The sequence below is a fragment of the Clinocottus analis genome, unplaced genomic scaffold (genome assembly GCF_023055335.1).
Source record: "Clinocottus analis isolate CAN_PGR_092001 unplaced genomic scaffold, fCliAna1.0.p SCAF_26, whole genome shotgun sequence".
In the NCBI taxonomy this organism is placed as follows: Eukaryota; Metazoa; Chordata; class Actinopteri; order Perciformes; family Cottidae; genus Clinocottus; species Clinocottus analis.
In genome coordinates this window covers 1,934,306-1,961,126 of record NW_027175998.1, presented here as the reverse complement: position 1 = coordinate 1,961,126, position 26,821 = coordinate 1,934,306, and the positions used below count along the sequence as shown (strand labels likewise).

The window sequence follows — 26,821 nt, the reverse complement described above, 5'->3', positions numbered from 1 at the left end:
GCCTGGAAAGCAGCCATCTTTTTTTATCACTCCTGTCACAGACACTGGGAACAAGCCGTAAAACTCCCATTAAAAAAAGGAAAAAAATAGAGAGGAGGGGGTGGGGGGGGCGCTGTCAGGGAGAAAGCGAGCGTGTGGAAAAATACCTGAGGAGAGGTGCACCAGCGCCACTCTGAGTGCTGACACAGATATCCTCCGAGTGTGTCCGAGAGCTAACTACCCAGCAACACACTGCTGCTGCTGCTGGCAGGCTGAGAAGTGGCTTGGATCAATAGTGTGTGCAGGCATTTGTGCAACGTGGGGAACAAAAATGGGACAATATTAGCTCCACAAAAGGAGTAGCTGTCACTGCACTACTCCATTGGCTTGCATTATACTGTATCGATGCTAACGCTATTGAGTCTACCTCTAAATATGAACACACTTAAGACTAAAGCAAAACACCATTTCCTCTCTTTTTATTCCCTTCACCTCAACAGGCCCCGATTGCTCCCCTTTTGACTCGCTCCCCCAGAATTACCAATAGAAAGGTCTGCTGATTCTTGGCAAAGCCGTGATTTAGCCGCGGGTGGTGGGGGACAACGACAAAAAAAGGAAAGAAAAGAAAAAGGGGGACAATTATCACCATCGGCCATTTGCAACCATGTGTCAGTAATGTGGTGCTGCTTTCACTCTGCTTGCAATTAGGAGGGCAGTCCCTTATTACGCTTTGTGAATGAAAAATACAAACTATGGGGCCCTCTGTGGCTCCTCATGCCTCTGACGGGGAGCACGGCTTCCTTTTGTTGTTTGTGCGTTCAGATGCAGGCTTGTTCTCTTTGGAGAACCCGGTCGACAGCTAAATAACAGAAATACGCAGGAGATGAGCTTCCGATAATGAGACGCGCTGTCGTCATAGAACTGGGCAGGTAGCCAATAATTAAATGCCTCTCCCCTCCCCTTTGAATGAAATGAGAGGCAGCCTTGGGGATGAGGGGGGAGGGGGGGTTCGCATTCGCAGTTGTGAGGGCAAAGAAAGGGAGCCGGTGAGGGAAAACCGGAGCAGACTATGAGAAACGGTGCGGCAATAAATGGAATCCGCTGCTTGACGGCGAGCCGAAGACTCGGCTTGGTTTCTCTCTCGGGGTGACGTAAGACCAGAAGGAGAGCAGGAGGGGACGTTTAGGAGGCTTTTGTCCCCAAATAGACCCTCTCCGTCTCCCTTTGAGGGGCCACCCCCACACCACCCGCATCAAAGACGGCATACTTGTTTTTCCGGAAGCGGGGAGGAAAAGAAAGACTGAGGGAATGGTCACAGGAGGTTTAAAAAGCTCATTATTCATGTCTGTTTACCTCTGCCGAGAGGAGGAAAAACAGGAGAGCGAGACCATGGTGACTTCTCTGGTTTCCCTGACAGAGGCTGGATTAATTAAGCCACTAGGGGGTTCTCTCACTGTGTGAGTGTGAGCGTGTGTGTATGTGTGTGTGGGTGTGTGTGTGTGTGTGTGACAGCCTGTGCACACGGGGCAATCTATACCTCACAGGCTTCATTAGGGCCAAGTGCTCTTGTGATTATGATTTTAAAGCATACAAGATCTAAGTGGGAGTTTATATATATATATATATATATATATATATATATATATATATATATATATATATATATATATATATATATATATATATATATATCCTAATGGTACCATGTTTGAAGAGGCGGAGCCACATGCCCCCCGAGAAGGTACATGAAGTATATTTTACAGACCACTGTTTTAAAAGCAACACTCTGTTCCTCATCCACACCGAGCTTAAACTTGACTTAAATAAGATGCGCTCCAAAAATATATATAATATACCTTAACTGCTCCTACCTGCAGATCAAAAAAAGGGCCAAATGAAAGGGCCAAGTGTTTTAACAGCACCCAGCTGAGTGCCTTCTGGCTGCATGCTCTGTCTCAGGGACCAACAAACAGCTGTTGGGCTGCAGTTCCCACAGTCTTGAGAAACCCCCTCACCCCACCACCCCACTCCAGCACCTGCTACTGGGGAGCCTGTCTGGACGGCTGCTGGCTGCTCCGGACTACTTAATGGTCTCCAGTCAGCTGGGGAGACTGTGATGGCGGGAGGGAGAGGGCACGGGGGGCGACTGTCTGGTGTTTGGGACAATTAGATGGGATTTCGGAGAGCGGAGGTTACGTGGGAGTGGTGTGAATGTTGAATTTAGAGAGGGGGGAGGTGTCTTGGGGGGCGGGTACCTTTCGGACTTAGTGAAAGTGTGCGTATGGCCTGCGGGAATGTGATAAATTAAACGCATTTAAATGCTATATGGCTTTTGAATTAATTCTGTATGTATTTCTTTCCTGATCCAAATGTGAGAAAAGTAACCAAAATAAATGGGTCAAAGGAAGCGCATTTAACCACCTTAGGATATCTACCCACGATTACTGCAGTGGCTTATAAACTAAACATGCGTACGTGTGTGTGCGTGTGTGTGCGTGTGTCTGTGTGTGTGCGCTTACATACCCTTTAAACTCAGCCAGCTGGCCTGCAAGGCAGACACAGATCTGAGCGGACACAACTAGGTCAGACTAGTGTGTTCTTACTGCTGCGCAGCCACTACATCCATGTGCATGCGCTCGTGTTTGCATGTGCGAGTGGAAGTGTGTGAGGGAACATCATGTCCCTCTGGGCCACAGTAACCTCAGCACAGAGGTCAGAAAAAAATGTCCTGGAAACAAGAGTTCACCCCTGAATTACAGATTACACTGGAACAAGTTTCCAGCTTGATGAAAGTCAGTTTGAGAGGGGGGGCTATAAATTATTATCTTATCTGTGATGATGATGCACATGATTCTTGGCTCCATGATCAACCATGTAATATGCTTACATGGTTGGGTAAGTTCAAAAGACAGCGTTGCAAAAACCGAAGTCATGCGTAAATAAGGTGTTCTGTTCTCTTAATTCTTCTATTTGTCCGTCATGACGCTACAAAAATGACCACAAGAGCAAGAATTGCAGTTCTAATGGGGTCAATTTTAAGATATTTCTTAAGCTTTTTTTCTTCTACTAAAGCGGCAATGTTTTATGTAAATATAGCAGATGCGGCGCAGGAGTGCAGGGTGGGAAGTTTAACGTCCACTCTCTAAATTATGCATCGCCAGAATCTTTGCAACAACAGGGCCGCGAGCTTGAGGCCATTAAGCGAGGCGGACGGAATGAAACCGGCTGTGAGGGGGGAAGCCCTCGAGACAAAAACAAAACGAGAGGGGAAGAAGATGGAAACCCAGCCAATGGCTACTAACGCCATGGGCCGGGATGACCCCTGGGAAAAGTGGGGCCAAGCGAAGGCCAAGCAGTAAAACAACCCTCTGGACCAGGACAATAATAAGGATGCGATAAGGTTAAATACTCTCATCCAGGGGAGCTTAACATGAAGCCAAAAATGAGAGACATATTCTTTTTTAAAGTTCAAGGGCTTAGAGGTATTGCTTCTCTCGAGTGAGTTTAGCCTGCAGCCAATTGTAGTGCTTGGCCCACAGGCATTGGGGAATTACCGCACCAGACAGCAGAGCACAGAGAATACATACCATAATAGGAGGTTTCAGATGCGGGACTAATAGACAATAGTTTATTATCGTTTTGCGAAAAGAAAGTCCTCATTAAATGAGCCTCTAAATATTGGAACAACTTGCCAAAACAAGACCGACGGAAGAGAAACTCAACAGAGACACGCGTGTGTGTTTTCTTCTAACCTGGAGATGAAAACAATGCGCGCTGTCTTCAAAGTTACTGTGGACGTGTGGTGCAGCTTTGTGTCTGTGTAGATTATTAAGCAGATGGTTGTGATTGCTTTACAAAAAGGAAAAAACACTTTGTGACAAATGTGTGCACACACACACACACACACACCTAAGAAAATGTCTAAAAATGTATCTAAAAGAAATCTTGAGTGCACATGTGAAAAGAAACACTGCAATGTCCAAAGAATGAGGGGGCAAAGAATATGTATAATGGCTATGATATTAATAAATCATGGCCATCCTTTATCAACACATCACTTGCATAGAAATACACAAAAGCAGCCGCACTATGAGCAGCTGAAGGCAGGTTCAGTATTAATGATCTTAGGGGCCACAGGTGACTTCATTAAAAAAGTACCGCTGGCTATGGAGGTCTGAGAGTGTGAGTCTTTGTGTATGTGTGCGTGTGTGTGTGTGTGTGTGTGTGTGTGTGTGTGTGTGTGTGTGTGTGTGTGTATGTGTGTATGTGTGCGGTTGAGCAGAAGAGCGTGCAGAGGCTTGAAGAACTTAACCATGTTCTTCTGACTTTGGCTAAAACATCTAAACAAGATTTTTTTTTCCCACAGCTTGGAAAGAATTTGCCGTTATTATTGCCAACGCTAGAAGCACTTGTATCCAGACCTGCACACTAATAGCACAGTTGGAAACAAGCAGACGGCTATCAGAAGGCCAGAGAAATGGAAAGTAGGGCAGCAGCCAATTGAAAACAGCTTAGACTCGAGTCTCACATTTTGAGTTGGCTTTAAATTAGTCAGACTACTACACATCACTTAAGAGCTGCATCTCGGCATCCTTTTAACACCGACAGGAAGTGAAGGTGTGCCGTTAAACTTCAATTATAATCATTGAATTTATTACGCTTACAGTGCAGTAAATCTGAAACCCTGAGATTAAGCTGGTTGTGGGATCCTAAAAAAAAAAAACTAGGACAAAAAACAATGTAGGATTTCCTGCATGTTACGGGGTGATTTGTCTCACTGAAGTTTAGAGGGTGAAACAATTTGCACATAGCCAGAGTTCAACATGAAATAAAAACCAGGAGCCCAATCCAGGGCAATCATATTTGTGTTGTTGTTTGTCTACTGCTTTTTACACAAACCTGGGTGGCGTTTGCCCACAGTGGACGTGGCCGAGTTTGGGGAAGTGCTGCTGGTAGTCGTGGAAGGAGAGGAGTAAGACGATGAGGGCAAAGACGAGGAGGAGGAAGAGGAACAGGAGAGGGTGAGCGCGCTGAGGGCTCCTGCAGGCAGTGGCTGGCCTCTCTTCAGGAGCTGCTTGTGCTCCTGCTGGCGGAAGCGCGGGGGCACCTCTCTGGGCGGGTAGCGAGCACTGGCAGAGGACAACTGGCACTGCTGGGGAGTCTGGGTCGGGAGTTGGCTACTGGAGGAGGCGCGCTTGCCATTGCCAGAAGAAGAGGAGGAGGAGAGGGGCAGCGTAGGGCTGGCGGGGCGGTGGTGATGGTGGTGTTGGTGGTGGTGGGGTGGGCCGGGACTGGGCTTAGTGGGAGCAGGCTCTGGCACTGGATGGATACAGCACACAGGCACAGAGAAAGACACATGCAGGGAGCAAGGTATTAATGTCTGGGTTCACTCATTATTAGACCTTTATAGAAACAAAACGATATTTGGCTGGGTTGTAGTGATAACTGACAAAAAATAACTGTGGCTGGAATTTGGGAGGGGCGGGGCCGGAGTAAACCCTGCAGTGGAAATGTCTGAAAGTGTGGTTTTCCTGAGTGTTCACTTTAATCAATTCCATGGTAATCAAAATCATGTTTGTTTTTTTTAGTGTTAAATGATTACTTTATGAAAGGAAAATGTTCAAAAACATTCAATATATTTAGACACTTTGATTTTTGATACATATTAATCAGTAATGTGGATATAACAGCTTGGTGTAACAAGGCAAATAATTCAACCGCTTTAACAGTCCCGTGAGTTAAGAAAGTTGAATCACTTTACTTTAATGCAGCCTTATAAAACCAGGAAAAGACAACACTTATGACATATTACGATACACAAAAGACAATATCTAGTCTCACAACATAATATCTGTATCTTGCCTGGTTATATTGTCGCAGTATGTGATGGAACGGTCCAATTTTGCAGGGGAGAATGTGAACCAGACAAATGTTCATGAAGTCTCCGGAAGTTTAAATGTGTGTGTTCTTATTTGATGTATAGTACCAGGCAGGTGGGAATAATTGAATCTTTTAGCATGCACCGCACGCTGGTGTGGACTGTCCCTTTAAATTTACGGCCTCATGCAGCCTTTTGTCGAACATATGTTACTTGCCCAGACACACTCTATGAAAAGGTCATGTTTTTTTCTGCTGACTGAACACACAAACGCGCCGAGACAACTTCATTTCCTCTTCAGCACGCACGCGCGCACACGCATGAACGCATGCGCACACGCACACGCACACGCACACTTTCTGACCCCTTTCCTGTGGTTGCAGTGACCGGCCAGCCATCTAATTGAGCGTTAGCCGAGAGGTGTTATTATTAGCAGGACCTGGACAGCTAGCAACCAAACAGATTGGCCTGGCTAAAGTTTCCTCTTCGGGGGGCCAAGAGAGGGGAAAAAATACTGTCTGACACCGAATAATTCTTACTGGGAAGCCGAAGAGGAGGACGGTGGGGGTCTGCGGCTGTACGCACCTACGAGGAAATGAAAATGAGCTGCAGTTTCTTGTTCTAAATGGGTAAATAAGATGAATATTGTTTTCTATACTCTCTATAGATACGGCTGCTCTAAAACAGCTGAGACTGCCCTCACTCAAGTGTGTGTGTGTGTGTGTGTGTGTGTGTGTGTGTGTGTGTGTGTGTGTTTGGAGGGAGGGAACGGGAAAAAAGTATAAAGCATGAAATAGTAGGAAGTTGATGGCATGGAAATAATTTGTTCATTTAAGCTTAATGTCCAGTGTGTGAACTCGTCCTACAGTAGTGCTTTGCTGCAGTGCTGGCAATTAACCACAAAGTGACACACACACACACACACACACACACACACACACACACACACACACACACACACACACACATACACACACACACACACACACACGCAGGCCAACGCAGCCACACTGGAGGAAGTACATTCGGAGAGCGAAAGGTATTTAGCGTGTCTGCCAGGAGCTCGTCTGAAAGCTGAAAAACAACACCAGAGGCACTCTCAGTGAGCACAACACTAATCCAGACGGCTGCCTAAGTGCTGACACACAGAAACGGCAGTGATATGGAGCAAACCCTTCAACGTGCGGCAACCCAGATACAGTTCCAAAACAAAAGCCCCTCTACGTGGAAAACGACTGCACGTGTAGTAGTGCAGCGTCTGAAGGGGAAAACCTGGTTTCCTTCCATCGATTCACAGACGCGCTCACTTCCACACGGGCACAAACACGTGCGGCTTTACTTTTTTTTCTCCAAACTACGAGAGAGCGAGAGACAGAGAGAGAAAGAGAGCAAGAGCAAGCGAGACAGAGAGAGAGAGAGACAGAGAAAGAGAGAGAGAGAAAGCCTGCCCCCTCCAGCAGTATCTGGCTGTTGGCTTGGAACTGCAGCTGGTGACGCACATCTCTGATTAAATCCATCTTGGCCCGCCTGACTCTGCCTCGACCAATCAGACAGCAGAACGGTGAATGCACGCTGCCTTGCCCCCTTTCCTTACTGTTCTGCCCCCTGTTTCCAGTCCTGCGTCTCCCCACTCCAAATATCTCTCTTCCAGCCTGCTCATTGCTTCCTTTTCCATTTCTTTCAGCTCTTCCAACTCCAACCCTTTTTTCTACATAGTCCAACATTATGTTGTGCCCTGCTTGCTGTCCCATGAACCTTTATGTAGAAACCCATTAACCCTTTAAAAAAGGAACTCAGAAAGCTAGAACTTGGTTCTAGGCCTGAACTTACAAAAAGTACTTCCCAATGGCCCAGGAGCGACCAGGATGCACGTTGCAGTACTTGGTGTAGCTCGCTGCTCAAACTGAAAACTGACGACTTGCAAATTGCGTGCAGGAGCCCTTCAGATTAGGGGGACATTCATTTCACGTATTGTGAGTGCACCCAGGATTCAAACGACGGTTAATGTGCCGAACGTCCCGAGCAGATGACAAGCAAGGGACTCAATTCAGAGCGACGGTTATGTTACGTGAGCAGAGAAATAAACCAAATATAAACCCTTTAGCAAAGGGGGGCGACATCAAAGATTGTGTCGTCGTCCACTTTTGTTCTCATCTCTGACAAACCAAAAATCACAGTTTGTTCCGTCTCAAATAAAAGGGATTCCCGTTTAATCCGTTATCTGACTAATTTGCCAAATCCTATCTATTCAGGCCCACAAACGGGCGGAAGGATCTTCCAGAGCTCCTGAGACTTCGGTCTTAAGAGGAGGCGGGTGGACCCAGAACACAGTCCCTTAGCTCATGCACACCCCGCGGCTTCATACTGCGATGGGCTGTCGTCCTAACAAGGATGTATCCATGCTGCGAATCCCTCATGTTGCCCATGACCACACCTCATTTCTCCCGCGCCAGCAATGACATTCCTTCTCTTAACATAATCACGATACATTTAAAAACACATTGTCACGAACCCGTTCAATTACATTATTCTGTGCTCGCGGATAAGAAGAAAGAAAAGAAGCTCAAATGAGCTGTCATTTTTCATGAAAAGTGCTGCTATCCAGCTGGGTAATGTGTCGCCATCTATGGTGTCGTCTGTATTTAACAAGTGGATCAGAGAGAATTAATGTACTCCTGTGTGAGTGTGCACACTAACACACACACACACAAAATGGGAAAACAGCAGCATGTGAGAGACACAGCTCCTCTCTGCCCTGAACAAACATAAATACATTTACTGAGACGCCCCTTATTATTTTTGAGCAGGAGGGATCTTTTCTTAATCCACGCAGTATGGGTAAGTGCTTTTGAAGAGGTGGGGGTTGCAGGAAAAAGACGACCAAGGAACGAATTAGAGAAACGCGGGGAAACCCCCTTTTAGATGAGAGAGTGTGTGTCTGTAAAAGATTAAATGAGGAAAGTGAAGAGTGTGCTGCCAGGGAGGAGAAGCAATGAAATCCACACAGTGAAGTGGTGACGTTTGCTAGGATGACTAACGGGGGTTCTCCGCTTATTAAGCCCTGCCTGTGGGAGAATTTAATTTCTAGAACTATTCATTGACGGCTTCTAATATTGAACCTAGTTGGTGATCATCTATTTTATCTTTACATATCTTGCTTTTGTTATTTAAAAAAAAAAGAAAAAAGAAATCTACTCACAAAAGAGAAAAGGAAGAAGAACAAAAGACATCGGTAACCGTTAGATATCATCTGGGTAAAAAACCAAGTAATGATGCAGAGAGACAAAAGCAGACTTCTAAAAATAATCACGTCGGCAACTCCACTGGCATAGGTACGTACGACGCGTTTAGGTTGGTGTTGTGAAAACCACATTGAGACTGCCAGTGTGGTTGTGGCCTTGGTACCGCTAATTGTAGTTGAAAAGGAGAGCCAATTAAATTAGCATCTCGTATCAAGTGCACTGTAAATTCCATTAAACCCTCCAGCTGAGGTGCTCTACGCAACCTTGCACCAAACTTTTAATTATAGCCCTTCTTCACACTAAATGGTTAATTACAGAGTGAAAGAAAGAGCAACCGTGTACGGATAGAGAGCAAGTGAGCATAGATTAAGAAAGGAGGGGAGTGAAACGCATACAGAAATCAGATATAGGGTTCATAATCCATATGGAGGCAAAGCGTAAGGCGGTGGGGGGGTGGGTAACGGTTATCGAACCAGAACAACTGTTGTACAAGCACGACTGTGATTGGCTCCCTGAGTGCCAGGCGGCGCAGGTTCCCACATCTCTTCTGTCCATTGTCTGCAGAGAGCCACTTTATTATGCAGCTGTGTTTATAGAAGATGGGGGGGGGAGCTGTATGTCCTCCACACAATGGGGCACATTTCTTGATCCAGTGAAAGCAAAGGAAGGTAGAGGAAGGGAATGACATCACATTATCCGTGTACAACACTTGTATACGTTCTCTTTTTACTCACAAGAGAGAAAGAAGGAGCATTTTCCCGCGCCCTGGTGAAGGTAGTGGGACGAGGTATTGCATCACGACAGTATCGAGGTAACACAGAGGGGACTTTTTTTGGGGGGGTGGGGGTTGAGGGAGGGCTGGGTGGGCGTGTCTCTATGGGGTCCCATCTGTCAGTATGAGTGGAGGAGAACAGAAACACCCTCGCTCACGCGAAAAGAAAAAAAAAAAAGGGTAAACATTTCTCACCCCTCACCCTTCCGACAACGGGGCCGTTGCTATAGGGACTTGCCTCACGCACCTCCATTTGCCTCGTGACCCCCCCCCTACTCCCCTTAACCCTCTCCTCCCTCAGCCTGTGCCTCCTGTGACCTCTTCCCATAGCGCACCTCTTCCCCCCCCCCTCTCTTTAATTAGTGACCACCCCGCTCTCAAAGCCAAGCTCTTTCCTCGGTTGTTCATCTCAGCTGTGCCTCTCCGGCCTGTTAAGGTTTTCCTTTTCTCTTTAGCCCTGATACGAGCTAACACGCTGAACGGCATCATACTACTACACCTCGGTCCGAGGTCAGTGCCTGAGGGCGTCGACTGCCTGAGGAGCGGGAGAAAGGTCTTTTGAACTTGGTAGATATGTAGCATGGTGCGTGGCATTTTAAACATGCTACGGCTGATGAGGTGGTCTCCCACAATCAGACCCCCGTAGACAAAGAGCATGAGGAGCACAGTGGGGAGGAGGAGGGGGGGGGGGGGGGGCACCAGTCATTCGAATGTGATTTCTCATGGTTGCTTATAATGTCAGCATTATACGCCCCCACTGAAACAATCTCATCAAGTCAAATTCAACTGGCAAGGTGGTACTGGTTTAGGTCTAACTGCTGCCCCACAATGGCCAGTGTGAGGATCCCTTTATGAACGCCTGCCGCCGGTCTTTGAACCACACACACACACATAAGTGTGTGTGAACACCTTTGCCTCAAAGCGCAGGCTGAACTGTCATTCATATCCGTCGAGCTCCATCCCATTAATCTGCCCCGATGTGTGACGTGAAACAGAGGTGATGGGTCATGGGGGAGGGGAACGAGGCGTCGAATGGGCTCGCTTGTCAGCAGCTTGTGAGTGATCATACAACAACGAATACGCAGAGAGGGAGGAAGCATTGTTGGAGCTCGTGCTCCCCTCTTGTTTCCTCTCACTCTGCCCCCCCGTCTCTCCACCCTCCATCGTTCACTCGCCTCTCGCACTTGACATGCATGCCGGGTGAGCGCACTGGGGGCGGGGGATGGCTTAGAGAAAGAAATTATGCTTGGCAGTCATAAATCCACGGGATGTAATTCACAAGCTATACACTATTAATTCATGGAGTGTTTATAAATTGTGGTTAACAGAAGAGAAAAGCAGCCCGACTGCTAAAGCAAATTAGCCTCTAATTAGATTGTGATTCATGAAATACCCTTTTCAAAAGTGTTGACGCAATTAATAGCATGTGAAATGGCAAATTAATCCGATGCCGGGTTATACGACGCACTGGCATTTGTGGCCGCCTCTCGCCGCTGAGAAAAGCCTTATTGGGGTAGTGTTGGGACTTTTCTGCGTGCAGTTTCATAAACTGCGTTTATGCAACTTCCTGCGAACTTGAATACTATGTGTGTGTGTGTGTGTGCGCATATTATGGCCTTTGCGTTTTCAAAACGAAAGCGTTTTCTTTCGGTCGCAGAGTAGATTTAAATTGCTGCAAGTCGCTGTCGCTGAGAAATGTGCAGGTCTTTTAATAATGCCCGCCAGATACTCCTCACGCACTCCCCTGTGTGTGCGAATATGTGTGTGTGTGTGTGTGTCGTGGCATGTGCATGTTTTTTGTCAGGTGTGTGCAGCAGTCAAACTGACTGATTGTGATTGCAGTGGTGGCAGAGATTGTGATGAAGCTGCGTGTGTGCTGGGGGTGAATAATCAGCATCCCTCGGAGGTAATGGGGACCAGGGGGAGGGGACGGAGCTGCATCAGAGGTCCAGTCTGTGTGTGTGTGTGTGAGGCCGGGGGAGAGGGGGGGAGGTGCGGGAGGGCAGCGGGACCCTGCCTCCTGGAAACCCTGCGTTCGGAGAAGCTCCATGCCTAATGGGGGGCAGAGGAGTTAATTCCGCTGCGCCGAGGCTTTATCTCATTTTCATACATATGAACGCGCGTCGGGCCGAGATCGATTACCGCAAACAAATTGAAATGCCTGGGACCAAGGAAGGCCTGTGGAGAGAAAGGCAAGAGAAAGTCGCTGAAAGGTGGGGGAGGAGCGGTGCGATGTGCATGTGTCTATGAATTTCTGAGAGTGTATAAGGGAGGCAAAATTCCCCGATATGGATGGAGAGACACAAATCACTACCGCATACTGATTTTCTCCCTGCCTGCCTGCCTGCCTACATACACACACCTCTATTATCTAGAGTCACACATGAAAACTCAACTCACTCTGTTGATGCCACCTTCTTTCTAAGCGATATTGCCGATGGGAGGTAGTACGCAAACTCAGAGGTCCTGAAGGCTCGCTACACGATTAGTCTTCAAACTGGTCCGCGAGCCCGCTTCCCCCTATTCCCGTTATCTCTGGGTCTGCATGAGCGCCCGCTAACATACACACAATTAGTTTCTCATTCTATGTCTTTTTCTCGCTCTATCTCTCATTAAACATACCATAAAACAAATGTCCACGTCATTAGCCTGATTCTATACTCGCACCGTCATTTTTGGCACTCCTCGAAAGTGCTCACTGCTTCATTACTTCCTTTCCTTCATTTCTTTTCGCTTTCATCCGGCCCCGGAACGCCCGGTTACACTCTCTCTTACTCTAGTCTCCTCCCACTGTCTCGTTCCCCCCCCAGCCCTCCCTGTTTGTGGGCCTCTCTCACAGGCGGAGGCTTTCAATTTTTTCTCTCTCTCGACTCTCGTCCAGTGACACTTTGGTACAGCCCACATGCACGCGATAACCACATTGGGTTTGAAATGAAACAATGAACAATGCGGGGCACGTACACAAATGAGACCTCCGATGAGATGTTCGGCAGTCAAACTAGAACCAGAGCCAGTCACCTGACCTCCACCCAAATGAAAAAGGTCTCTGATCAGGCAATGCGTTACAGCTGCAGCTTGTCAAGAGCACCACTGAGGAAGAGTGTTGGCTCACTTTTCAGTTCCAACATGTTGCACAGTGCCAAACTAAATACAAAAATGTAAAACATATAGAAACAGACACAGAGCTGTGTGCCGAGGCCCCAGTCCATTGTTGCCTACATCACACTTTGGGATTTGCACCGTCTGACAAGCACATAATTCTCACGGGCCATTTCTCAGTCAACCGCCTGAACAAACGCCACAAGCAAACCGCTGAGCAGGGCTTTAAACGCCAACTGCCCCGAGTGAAGGTGGTCAGCGGGCAGCAGATAAAACCGCGGTTGTAAAAGACAGCTTCCAGGTGTGAATGTGAAGCAGATCTACCCAGTAAAATAATACAAATATTAAAAAACAAACGCTCTGCACATTCAAATGTCCTTGTTCCCTCCTTAAGTTCTCGGTTGCTCGTTAAATCCTATTCCACATACAGATATAGCGCACACATTTCGGACCGGACTATAATGAAGCCTGGAAAGGTCTGAATTTATTTCCATCTTCAATCACTCAAGCGCAAGCATTCAAAATCAGAAGCAGCTAGCTTTGAGTGGAGGCTTTGAAACTCGGATAATAGGCCGAGCTCACAGTTGGTCTGGTGAAACACGGGGAGGGCAATTAAATAGACGGGTCAGAGTTGGAGGCAAGCTGCGGTGACCTTTGTTAGGGCCCAACAGCGACACCCAGATGGCCAAGCTGTTGCTCGCGGTGCGGGAGGAGAGGTAGGCACGGGCGCTAGCAGACGGTAGCAGATTTTTAAAAAAGGTTTGCCACTGTGCGAGACCTCAAGCATCATGCGCAAATTGCCTCACGGACCAACAGTCAACGCATGAACCGCACCAGAGGTGAAACGACGTCAAAGCGGGAAGCCGTGTGCGATGATCAGCACAAAAAGACACGGGACAGCGGGTAGAGGAAAAGGGCAGAAAGATGGAGGAGATATGACTCGAACATCGGCTACTTGGGACCTGGCGCACTCGCTCACATAGCCGTTCCCTCAAGAGCTATTTTAGCATCTTAAGACGACGTCGAAGGGCATGCGAGGACACCGTTCTGTCGGATTCACTCTCTTTGCATTTCAGCCAAACTCTATGGCCTTCTTTTATTCCCCTCTTCCTCTGGCCCCTCCCCTCCCCCACACCACACCACACTCAGTGTGCTGTCTGGGTGCCCTCACGCTTCACTGCCTGATGCTGGGGGCGAACTGGGCGTCACTCGGCATCGCTCTGCATTAGACTCTGCTGTGTGTGTGTGTGTGTGTGTGTGTGTGTGTGTGTGTGTGTTGGAGAAACAGAATCAAACGGCACAATTGTGCATGCATGTGCAAAACGTGTGTGTCCATCTGTGTACAAGAATGCTAAATGCTATGTGTGTGTGTAATGCATGAATAGTGTGTGTGTGTGTGTGTGTGTGTGTGTGTGTGTGTGTCTCCCTTACGGGTCAGTGTGTTGTTAATCAGAGCTGATTAATGCAGATCAGTGGTTGGAACGTAGTTGTTAAAAGTGGGGTAGATGAAAGGGTGCAGTTTAAGTGATCATGACACTCACCTTTGGGTTTCTGATCAGCAGCCTGCAGGGTCAGAAGAGAGAGAAGCAGAATTAGGAACTCCCTTCAAAACTGCACCGGAAATCAAGAGCATCGTGCCTTTATTTGACAGGAAAGTGGCCTGTGTTCCTTGTTCCAGCTGTTGTCGCTATTGATTTTAATAAAAAAGACATTGATAAGAGAAGGTTTAGCACTAAGTGTGCGAGCCACACACACAGTGCTTCGTTCAAGTGCCTACTGGTGGATAGATATACGCAGCTTATTTAACAGGTGTGCTGTGTGCAAACATGTGCATCGTCACCGTTTTCTGAGCGACGTCCGTCTTGGTCTTTTCTTCTTGTTTTTTCTTTTTCTTTTCTTCCATCAAATGGTTCTCTTTCTTCTGTGGCTAGCTTCTCTCAGCTGCTTGAAAGAGAGAGAGAGAGTAATGAATGAAACACGAAGGGCGAGTATTCACGTCAAAAACTGTAAAATGAAAAGGTGCAAAGGGAGGAATCTTAAAATGATTTTTTTTTTTTTTAATTTTAAAAGGCATACATGAGCTCGAGAGCGATAAATGTAGAGAAAGAGAGGACAGTAAGAGTGAAGTGTAAAGAGCTGGGTCAAAAGCCGGAAAAGGCGAAAAGAGCAAAAAGGCACGGGATTAAAAGGACGACAACTTAAAAAGGCCAACAATGTGACAGAATAGGAAACAAGGTCTTTAAAATAAAAAATAGAATCCGTTTCCAGTGGGCGCGAGTCAAACTAGCTAGATCGCTAGCCCAAAGGGCCACGGAAACTAAGTGGTTCTTTTCAGCCCATCTTTCCTTTGACTCCGCTTTAGTGACAGCTCCTGGAAACTATTAAGAGGCATGAGCTGGGCCAGAGGGACCGAGTGTGTGTGTATGTTTACTATTCACAAAGTGCAATGGACACTAATCTTTAGAACTGGACTATGTCGTATCAAATCAATGATAGCCAAATGTGCCAATACAATTAATTATATTCATGCCAGTCGAAAATATTTTGTTGGCCATCCTGCTAAGACTGTGCGTGCGCACGCACACAATAAGCTGTTGCGTTTCATCCTTGTGATATTGAAGGACATGACTTCATGATATCCAAACGTGGTCTGACAGTTAACAGCAATTCATCAGGTAAAAATGACAAATATTTACTGGTTCAAGTTGTATATTACGATGACTTTAAAGTGTGGATCAGACAAAACAAGCAAAGCCAAAACAACCAGACGGATTAATCAAAAATGAAAATCCTCATTTGAAGCCCGTATGATGTGTGCTGCCCCTGACGAGTAAACTAACCAGAAAAGACAAAGTGTGCCAACACAGAGCCTGGAAATGAATCAAATTTGGAAGGTATGAATGAACCATTACGCTCACAACAGAAGATTAATGAAAGCCCCCCACCCGTGCTGCCCACTGGCAGGGAGGGGGAGTGAGCTGTCTATCAAAAAGACAGGACAAGCCTGGCAAAAAACTCCCCGATGGTGGGGCTATGTTTCTATGGCCGTAAGGGAGAGCAAGAGAGAGAGATTGGAGACAAGGGTTAGACCATAGAGACAGAATGAGTCCGCCACTTGCCCCAAGTCGGTTTGGCTCATACGTTAGCCTGCTACAACGTTGCAATGGCAACGGTACGCGTGTAAATGTACACTGCTCTCACCACCCTGCTATGTCAATTTGAATGGGAATGTCTGGTGCGCTCCTTATCTATTTATATTTCTATGCGTTTGACAGACATGCAGACGGGTAGAGAGACAGAGGCAGACGGACATTGAACACATATCAACAGTGAGAGACAAACCCTGGGGGAGACGAGACTAGCGGCTATGGCCGCCGGGTAAAATGAAAATGAAAATCCAATCTGGATTTTCTCTTCTTCACTCCCTGTTACCCTTTTCAATGCTCTAATACGCTTTCTTTCTCTCTCCCTATCTCTCTTACATTCACACAGTCCTATTTTTCATACTGAGGAGTCTGTATGTGTGTGCGTGTCTGTGTCTGCGTGTCTGTGTGTTTGTGTGTGTGTGGCGTCATTGTGCTATCTCAGCAGCTCGGGGAAGGCAGCCCTCAGGTAATAAATAGGAGCTCAAATTATGTGTGGGGCAGAGAGGCAGAGAGAAAGAGAGTTTGTGTGTGTGTGTGTGTGTGTGTGTGGAGGGGGGGGAGGGGGAGGATATAAGTGGGAAGAAACTGTGAGCTAGTTTCATTTAAATTTTTTCTGTCACCATCAGTTGCTAGTGACAAGAAGCTATGTAAGAGGCACCCACATTAATATGCTGTTCTGATCTCTTCACGCACACAAGCGGTCAGAATCCATCTAAATCCATGCTAACGCGCCGGAAAATGCCCAATTCTTTGTTGCACATTCATGGAATAATAGCTTGCATTCTGTGGATGTAGGCAGTAGTAGTATTGTGAAATGCAGACAGCAACAGCAGCTAGCTAGCATTGGCAAAACATTGTTTTGCACGTTGAATTAACAACCGAAAAAAACACTGTCAGAGAGGACAGGGAGAGTACAAACACTACAATAATACCACCAGATGTGCACAATTTAATATTTAGTATCCATCTCGTTCCAGAAATGTCAATACACAGTTAATAATAAATATAGAAGGCCTTTATTTAAACAGCTGTTATGTTGGCAGCAGCCTGGTAGACAACTGACGCAGCCGGTGGCAAACTTAAGCCTAGTTTATGGTTCTGCGTCAAGTCGACGCCGTACCTACGGCATCGACGTGACGCCGTCGTTGAGCATTTAAAGTTCTGCGTCGCTCTGCAATTCACCTCCACGCCGCCAGGGGGGTGTGGCTGTGTGTTTTCAGGAGTTATAGGCGAATTCATGCCTTTTTTTTCGGTCACAGTAAACAACAATAAACAATGGCGACCAAGTTTGAGCAGATGTATTTAGAGTCGGAGCTCATCCATGTTGAAGAGCAAATGCTTATATTGCAAATGTTGAAGCGCAGGCGACAGAAAAGACATTTGACACAGAACCTTAAGCTAGGCTTAAGCTTCCCTCCTCTGCCCCACATATGACCTTACCTGCCTACACGGGTCTCCCTCTCTCTCACTCAGTACTGCTGACGCCTGCACCTCCTCAGCAATGACCCAGGGGCGTCCCTGTGCTGCCGGCCAGCATCAGGTTCACCCTCACTGGCAGTGTGACACTGCAATTAGGCCAAATATGTCATGTTTTGAGGTTACGGACCTACACGGCAACAGCGTGTCATTGAGTCGCTGCCTCGCATTAAAGAGGCTTAGATCACTGGAGCGAAAACAGAGAAAGAAACTAATGCAAAGGAAGCTCTGTGGTACATTCAACCAAACTCTAAATCCAAAAAGCCAGCCTCAATTAGTAAGTAAGACTGATAAACCTTGCAGCAAATGCATTGCTGTTTTTAACATGGGTCGTGTCATCTAGCTCATCGATATGTCCATGATGCAGCTGTGTGTAAGTTGCTGTTACAGCTGCTGGCAGAGGTTTTACGGTTGGCTCTGTAACCCCCCCTCGCATTATCAGAGCGAACACGGCACCGACCAAGGTCACAGAGAAGACTTCTTTACTGAATGAATCAGTTTCAAAACTTCTGTTGTCTCAGCCCGGCTTTACTGGCTTTTCTTACAGACTCGAGTAGGAAAACATCCCAAAACTGGGGCCACTGGGAAATTGTGAAGAAACTGCATCATGAGGCAGTATCCTCTCTTCCTGTGCTGCACACAACCGCTCCATATCCCGGGACTATACGGCTTTAAGCTATAGAGGAGGAGGCATGACAACAGGAACACACTGTACTGGAACGAGGGGGACTGGAAACACACAACACACACACACACACATGCCCACACACACACTCACATAAAAACCACACAGGCTCACACAGGGAAGCTTGATGTACACAAACAGGAGGCAGTCTGTCTGATGCATGCCTTTTTTTCTGCCAAGGATGCAGAGAGAGAGAGGTGGGAGAAGGAGAGATGGGAATGGAGGGGTGGGATGAGAGGACGGGTAAAAAAAAAACCCTAAAAAAACAGGCGGAGGATGAAAGCAGACGCAGAGCAACACCAATTAAGAACGACAGCCGCCGGAGAACCAGACAGGGCACACAGAAGAGAGAGGCTGTGCTGGAAGAGAGAAAATAGAGAAAGAATCCTCACTGGAGAAATGGAAGAGTTTGGTGGGGGGGGCGCAGAACATCGCACTATTGAGGCTGGCAGACGAAGAGAGATGGGAGGGTGCAATGAGGGGAGAGAAAAAGAGGTGCACCGAAATATCCCTGCGCCTTGATCGCTGGTATCTTGAGATGCAGAAAAGCGGGGGGTGATGGGAAAACCATGCAAGGGTGATAGAGAAATAGAAAAGAGGGGGAGGGAGGGGGGGTAGAAAGAGCTGCGCTCGAGCGACGATGGCGCGAGACAAAAGGAGAAGGAGAGACAAACCGGGAGAGAACAAAAACTAAAAGGGGGTGGGGGGACTGGGAGGAAAACATGTAGCTTCACGTGTTCAGATTCAGGCTGTCAGATCAACTGCAGACACAACTCCAGTCACAAAAAGACTGGATTGGGGATGAATGGGATAAGGGGGGGCGGGAGGGGAGGTGGTTATTGTCCGGTCCGCGGCTACAGAATCTAGTGAATCCAATACCCGCCAACATCACCATCCAGCCAGCCGTCCCATTCCTGTGGCGTCAGAGAAGCCACAGGGCTCTCCTGAGCCTTATTACATGGAACATTATCATCCTTACCTGGGGAATAATTCCTCGAAAAAAACCTGCTACACACCTCAACCGCTCCCCACAAATGTCTGGGGCTATGCCATTGGTGTGTACTCGACCTGAACGGCTTGGGGTGGGAGGGCTGAGGGAGGGGGGGTTTAAGTAAGCAATAACAATGTCGTTGTGCGAGTTTCTATGCCGCGGTCACGCCAACAGCCTCGCCCGTCCGCTTTGGTTCGCGAGCGTTCGGTGCATACCCGCTACGCTTTCAGCAGGTGGAGGGAGAGAGAGAGAGAGAGAGAGAGAGCCTCGCGGAGATGTAAAACGGCGCACGGTGTTGCTACTAGGCCCGACCTGCTCAATGAACTGTGGGCAGAAATATTCTTGGTCTGTTGGAATCCGGAAGCGAGGGACTGATCGAGGGTGAACGGGTGGGTGGAGTGACGATGAAGGGCGACTCGCGATGGGAGAGAGAGAGAGCGAGTCAAAGAATCCGATGGCGAGAGAGACAGACCTGCGTTATAAATAACAGCTTTGAGGTTCGCCTCCAGAAAATTTGCTCTCAGCGTCGTGCCTGCTTCCTCTGCCAAGTCGGTATGAAACTTTAACGCGATGGCAGCTCATTAAATGGGAAAAACAGCACAATGCACGAGACCAAGCCGGCCGGCTCCCTGCCAGCAACGCAGCCAAAGCTTATTGAATTCAAGGAGAAGCTGTCGAGCCGAGTGCGTCGGCGTGTGCGCGTTCGTCTTTACTCGCGACTTGCTTTGTGTTTACGAGAAGAAGTAAATGTGGCCTGCATATGGCTGCATCGTTTGCGTATTTGTTTTTGTAATTTGTGTGGCCGCCTGGCAGCGAGGTGACTCCCTGTCAAAAAAATAAATAAACAGGTCTGGATGATTATGAAGTATTAGTGTTATAATACAACGATGACCCCTTAAGTTCCTCTCAACTTGTACCATAGACCAAAACTGAGCACCTCTAAATCTGCACTCACTCACTGAGTTAATATCACGACCACCGAGAGGTTCGGTTCAGCGTTTGGGACTCAAACTGCAGTTTGATCCAACATTCAGCCTACAATATGCATCAGGATGCATCAAACCATATAGGCCCATATAAATGTTAGTCAACAAATCCCTGGATGTCAACAGCGGAAGCAATAAAACAGACTCTGAAATAGCCCGGGAAGGCGATAGGTGAGGACATTAAAGAGCAGGAAGAGAGATAAAAGCATCAGCCCCGTCTGTGGAGCTGCAGGGTTGATGGTGGAGAGCTACAAATACAATGGGAAAGCTGGCGTGGACATGTCTCCATCTGGAGCAACCATACTGAGAATGGGCATCCCGAGATAGACACCCTCAATATCTTGCATTAATGCTTATGACACAGTTCTTAAGAGACAGTTCTTAAGAGACAGACAATAGTGCGACAGCAATTTCAGTATCAAAACATTCATAAAGAAGTTAAAACATGATGACAGCTTGACAAATTCTTTAGTGTCTTCAGATACTCGGTGTCTTAATCAACATACATGAGGCCGGGTTAACTGTTAAAACGTCATCTGCCTGCAATTTAACGAGGTCACAACTCATACGTCACAAGATGTGTTTTGTTGTTGGTCATTTCCAGCAAAGTCCCTAAAAATGTGCTCTATCAAAATAGAAAAACGTAATGAAAAGGCTCCGACATTAATTGACTGTAAGTGAGTTGATTACGACAATGAAACGTTCCCAAGACGGCAAAAAATGATCAAAAATGACCTGAGCTTACGAGGCCTGGCTAAAGCCTCGTCATAGGGGCATTTACAGAGACGCAACAGAAGGCTTTGGGAGTGCTGTGGGGCCTAAGTCCTTTTACATAACGAGTTAGGCCGTCTAATGTCGGTTTGGCGCAGGAAAAAAAAGGGAACACTGTATTCCTGCATATTCACTGTTATCCTCCATGTGACGGGCCCCTCTCCTTCTCTCCACGTCCCTCCAATTAGCCGAAATAGAGCAGGGGGAGAAATGGGGTGGGAAGGGGGGGCTGCCGAACCTCGGGCACATTGAACATTCCCTTGGACCTCTGCCAAGACTCACAGGCAGCGGCTCGCCAGTTTCAGCTTGGCTTCCCCCCGCTCTGCTTCCATCCCGGGGCCTGGCTTACCCTTGGTGGGCCCCCTTAAGCTCTAGTGGCTCACAAGTCGGTAAAGTAGACCCCCCCCAACACACATTGGACTCTTTGGTTACAACTCTCCTAGACCTCTTCCACACAACAGCCATGTATGTGACATAGTAACGTACTGGAGCAGGAGGTCAGCCCGAGTTGGTCTTTGTGCACAGGACAACTGGTCACTACCCGGGGACCTTCACATGGGACTGAAACTACACTTTATACCTTCCTCTGAAGAATTAGTCATTATTTTTAAAAAATAAAAATAAGTGAGTGCAGCTCTCCCACTGACACACTTGGAGGTGTCGACTTTAGAAGAGGCGATAATGACTATCATGACACGACGTCTCATCCCAAAGCAGATTAGTGTCAGAACCCAGGTTTGTGTAAACCGTGTAGACCCAGTCACTAATGGCGTACATGCAAAAAACAAAGGAGCACCCTCTCACAGAAAATGTCAGTTGTGGCACGTGGAATTATTAATGACAGATTGGTACTATTTGCTTTCAGGGTGCCGTCCGTCCATCCATCCAAGATTACTTTGACTATTTCTGTTTTCCTGGCTACTTATTGTGACTACTGCCAGTACCACAGTCCACATACACTTTCCCCCCTCATTTATTACAACAGCTTCACCAACACAACTGGCTGGCAAGTCTTCATCTCCATCTCCACCCATACGACTTCAAAATAGCCATCTACAGAGCAGAGGAAAAACGTAACAGCTTTTGGCAGTCTCCCAGTGAATCCAGCTGATTCTACTGTCAACAACCCCCCCTCCTCCTACCCTCCCACTGCAGCAGCACCCTGCGGCAGTGTTAAGCGCGTTATCTATCAGGACTGTGCCAGTTGTTTGAAAAGCCACATAATCACCGGCTCAGTGACTACCACAGACAGACCTGGGCTTGGGTCAATGACAGGGAAAAGGGATAGAAAGCACAAGCCACTTTTGCAAAGCACAACTAAGTGGGATTTACCAGAGCAAACACAAAATGTCTGACGGGCGATAGAAAGAAGTTTGTTTATTTGATATTGCAGTCCCCGGGGCATATAGCCTAACTACGGTGGAGACATACAAATTTAAAACAGGAGAACCAACACAGTTTATGGGTGGTACTGGGACATGAGACAAGCAGGCTCATTCCAGTTACATTTAGCCCTGTAGGGGAAACCAGGCCGATGACAGCAACCTGAGGGCCGGACTAGCCATGTTTTGGCTGTGAGGGGTCAGACTAGCCGGCTTTCAGTTCCCTTTCTAACAAACGACCCCGCCTCCCCGGTGATAAGGAGCTACGGGCGGAGGGTTGGTCCTCATAGCTTTGTAGTAATACACTCTAATCAAAACAATGTCTAGATGCCAACAGCCTACAGCACCGGTTGGATCCAGAGCTAACGTGGGTTATGGTTTTCCCGCGAGTGCGCTGCCAAAATGGCAAAAGTAGTAATGAAATTCATTGACTCTGGAGCTCCGGTGAGAGACTAAATTTTTCATTTGGGGTCTTGATGTACTGAGAAAGAACCAATTATAGCTGGAGATAATTTATAGAGTTCTGTGCAATTTCTCTGCGCGTGGATTTGCAGATGCCAAAACCTTTTATACTACAATATGTGGGAAAAAACGTTCATAAAGGAGGTTAAAAAAAACACTACTGGCATCTTCGTTGAAAAACACAACACGCCGCCCTCTGGGGCAACCCCCAGTGCCTGTGACCTAACGTCTACACACACACACCACATTTAACCTAGTGCCCTCCAGATAAGCCACCTGCTGTGGCTGCAGGGGTAGCTATGGTGCTGAAGCAGCAGTGTCTGGGAACGGGGAGCCTGACTGTATGGCATTTCAGAAACCTAGCAGACTCCTTCCTCCCCTTTTTTTTTACCAGGCTATAGGCCTCTCTTTTCTCCCTATTCACTCATTTTACATACAGGGGCCCCTGCGACATCTTTTCGCAGCCACCCCCCTGACTGCGTGCTCTTCAGCCTTTTTGGACAGACGGACGTGCGCATGGAAGGGAGGAGGACCTCTGACCCTGTATAAGAACAGGGCTGTGTGTGTGTGTGTGTGTGTGTGTGTGTGAGAGAGAGTCAGCTGGGTACTTAGGGTATGCAGCAGGCGGCTCACAACTTGAGCAGCTGCAGGGCATTGACCAAAGGCGGTTGGCCGCAAGCTTGACATTTGAATGGTCGAGCACTCCCATGCCAAGAGCAACGGGCATTCCACGTGTTTGTTGTGTCTTTGTTGGCTGATGCGGACACAAACACACAAGACTTGCGACTGCATTCTAAGGCACGCACACACACAGACACACACAAATGTGAATGTACCCCACGTGCCAATATGTGCCCGAACAGTCTCCTGAGCTGACTGCAAATCTATGTGCTGCTGCCGCCGCCGCTTGCACGCATTTTTCATTTCATCACCTCACTGGTGTGTGACGATAGAGATAAGTCAGTTGTGACAGAGATGTCAGTGGGGAGGGGGGGTGGAAAGGGGGGTTTCGACATTGAACGGGAAATTATGTACTTCAATTAAGACACGCGGAGGAGATATTAAAAGCTATACTCCAGTGCCTGGGGACAGGATGCAGGAAGAAGGGTTGGGGGGGGGGGGGATATGCAATAGAAGGCGACAGTTCAATCAGTATCTCCAGCTTGTGTGTAAGTGGTGGGGGGGGATCTCCAGAACAGCTATGTTTAATATTGTACTTGGAATTAGTATAGTGGAATGTACAATAGTGTGCAAGATCCAGGGCGTGATAACGCTACAGAATGAACCAAAGAGGAGTGACAACAGGACCGATGGGGTAAAATTGTGTCACGAGGAAACACACTCTGCAGCCTCTATGTTGCAGGGGCAGGAAACAAAACCGTTCTGCTGACATGATACAGTCCTCCTCTGTCAACGACCATGCTATAGAAATAGTGTGATTAAAAACAACCACAAGACATCACCTTCTGATTACTACAGAAACGTGGAGGGGGGAGGGGGGGCAATGCAATGCTCCCAGTTGGCTGGAGTAATCATCACATGTACCCAGTGTGTTCCAACGGGCTATGATATCACAGAAAAGTTCCCAAAACATGTTTAAATCGAGCCACCATTCGAGTAAACACAAACTTCTACTTCCAGTCATTGACCATAGCCAATGTGGGAGAACACCTCGGATCAATCAATTCATCAATCAATCAATCGATCGGTCCTGTGGGGTTTTCTCATCGATCAAACATAAAAGCAGCGTTTCTCATTTTAGCAGGGGACGCCCCTCTCAAGAACAATAACAACAACATAAAACATAAAACACACGAACTGCCTCACATCCACACACTGAGTTAAACGGTACTTTCTGGGGAAAAACAACATAAATACTGTGACAAGAAGAAGAAGAAGAAGAAGAATCATGAATAAATAAATCAAAGGTGTTTTAACTACGCAACACTGCCATTGATCGCTGAAGCTTTAACGTTGTAAAAAGTGTCTGTAACCGGGATGAATGGAGACGGGTTACAGGTTCAACAATGCGATGAGAAACAATAACAACAACGACGTTGCAATGTGATATTAGTTTGCTCGGCGATATTGAGGGGACATTGCTTCGAGGCGAACACGGATCAGCATCAACGACATGCATGAAGTCGTCACACGAGAGAAAAAGCCATTGATTTGAGACTTACCTCGCGTTAGCCGCAGATTTGTTGGCAGCTTTCGCTGTGGAGTCGGTTCATGGCAGAAGAAGAAGCATCCTCCACTGTCTCTTCTTAAAGTTACCCGTAAAAGAGATGGAGCAGAGATTCAGTCGCACTTGGCAGATGAGCCGAGTGGTGACGCGAGAGCGAGGTAAACAACGGCCACTCAGCCAGAGAGACAGAGTACGGTGATTTAGGCTTTAAACGCAACTAAAGCCCACAAAAAAACTAAATATGCCGCGAAATTACACTCGAAAAAACTGTTTTTTAAAACGTCACTGATATAATTGGAGGAGGGGAAAGGGGGCGGGGAGGCGACCGAAACGCCACTGACAACAAAAACAAAAATAAAAAATAAAACACGAATAAAATGACTTCCAAAAGCAGCTAATTGACGCACGCGACCGCCGGTTGACGTTGTAACTCGTCGCGAGGTTTTGCAAAGCGGAGAAAAATCAGGCAGTTTTCGTAAAAAAAAAAAATAATAATTCACCGATGACTTCTCGCGTAAAGGAGCAAAGCCGACGGCCAACTTGCTTTAAAGTGCAAAATAAATTCGTTTTGTTTGTTTGTTTGTTTTTTTAGGTCGCCAGTTGGACGACTAGCGACGGGCTGACTACCGAAGATGCAAAGTGAGAAACGAGTCCGGGGAAATACATTCTGTGTGGATCCAGACAGCGCAGCGGACAGTCATGGTAGGCGTTCAGTGAGCTCTCGTTGACAGTGGTCTCGCAGCCATTTTGTTCAAACTAACAACACCGCAGTCTCGCTCTCCTCCTCCCAGAGCAGACAGACCAGGAAGTGGCCTCCGATACGTCACCCTCGGCCAATCAAAACAGCGGACTCTGACTCCGCCCCAAGCCCCGCCCCCGCTCCCTCCCCCCGGTTTGCCAGACCTCCAAGCCTCCACAGAGGATGGACAGACAGGCGGATCATATTTCTAAGGTAATTGCTGAAGCATGCAGCGAATACTGTGAGCTTAAAAAGAAAACAAATGTGACGCTGTTATGGATTTTGGCAGGATGATGTTGTAGGTTTAGAAAGAATAGTTACATATACCTGACATTTTTTAACACTTTCTCCTATAATGACACAAAATACTTTATGGTATAGATTTATGGCGCCATACTTCACGACCCAAACAGCGCTAAAGAAACGGTCATCAAATTCTACGAGCAGTTCAAAACTTCAACATCATGCACTTTACTTTGCAGACTCAACTGTCTCTTAAAGGGCCCACGCCAAATTTCTTCTACCCAAGATGACCTTTGTCAAGAATCTCTTGATCACACAATGTCCAGAAAACATGTGGCGATCATTCCAGGCTATTCAAAACATGATGAATGAGGTCGCCCTCGCACAAATCCCCCTAAACTGCATCTGCAGCCGTCTCGGAGAAAGAAAATGCGGGCCCTGTCCATTCTCTGCGCTCTTTTCTTATGGAAATGTCGGCCCTGTGCACAGGCAACACACACTCGCACACACAGTGTGATGTGGGGTCAAGGCTGCAGTCCACAAAGGGGAAGGCTGACCAGTGAGAACTCTCTCAGCAAAGCTCCGGGCTACTATCCATCACTGGGAGAGACTGCTAATGAGTAAGCCAGGGGCCCCGGCCCAAAACTTTTCTCTCTCTCTCTCTCTCTCTCTCTCTCTCTCTCTCTCTCTCTCTCTCTCTCTCTCTCTCTCTCTCTCTCTGTTTCTCTCTCTGTTTCTCTCTCTCTCTCTCTCTCTCTCTCTCTCTCTCTCTCTCTCTCTCT

At 47.3% G+C, this 26,821-nt stretch overlaps 1 protein-coding gene across 2 annotated transcripts in view; it reads right to left on the bottom strand.

Moving 5' to 3' along the window:
• Window positions 1-25,831, bottom strand: part of LOC137794809 (trinucleotide repeat-containing gene 6C protein-like) — a 46,040-nt gene extending 20,209 nt beyond the window's left edge. The window contains exons 1-4 of one of the 2 annotated variants that reach the window (XM_068591824.1): window positions 25,053-25,831; window positions 14,811-14,914; window positions 14,512-14,533; window positions 4,879-5,298 (exon numbers count right to left, since the gene is read on the bottom strand). In XM_068591824.1, the coding sequence (XP_068447925.1) occupies window positions 4,879-5,298; window positions 14,512-14,533; window positions 14,811-14,873 (505 nt within the window). In that variant the 5' untranslated portion in view covers window positions 14,874-14,914; window positions 25,053-25,831. The remainder of the gene's footprint in view (window positions 1-4,878; window positions 5,299-14,511; window positions 14,534-14,810; window positions 14,915-25,052) is intronic. The other variant, XM_068591825.1, reaches the window with a different exon arrangement.
• Between the last annotated feature and the right edge of the window lie 990 nt (window positions 25,832-26,821).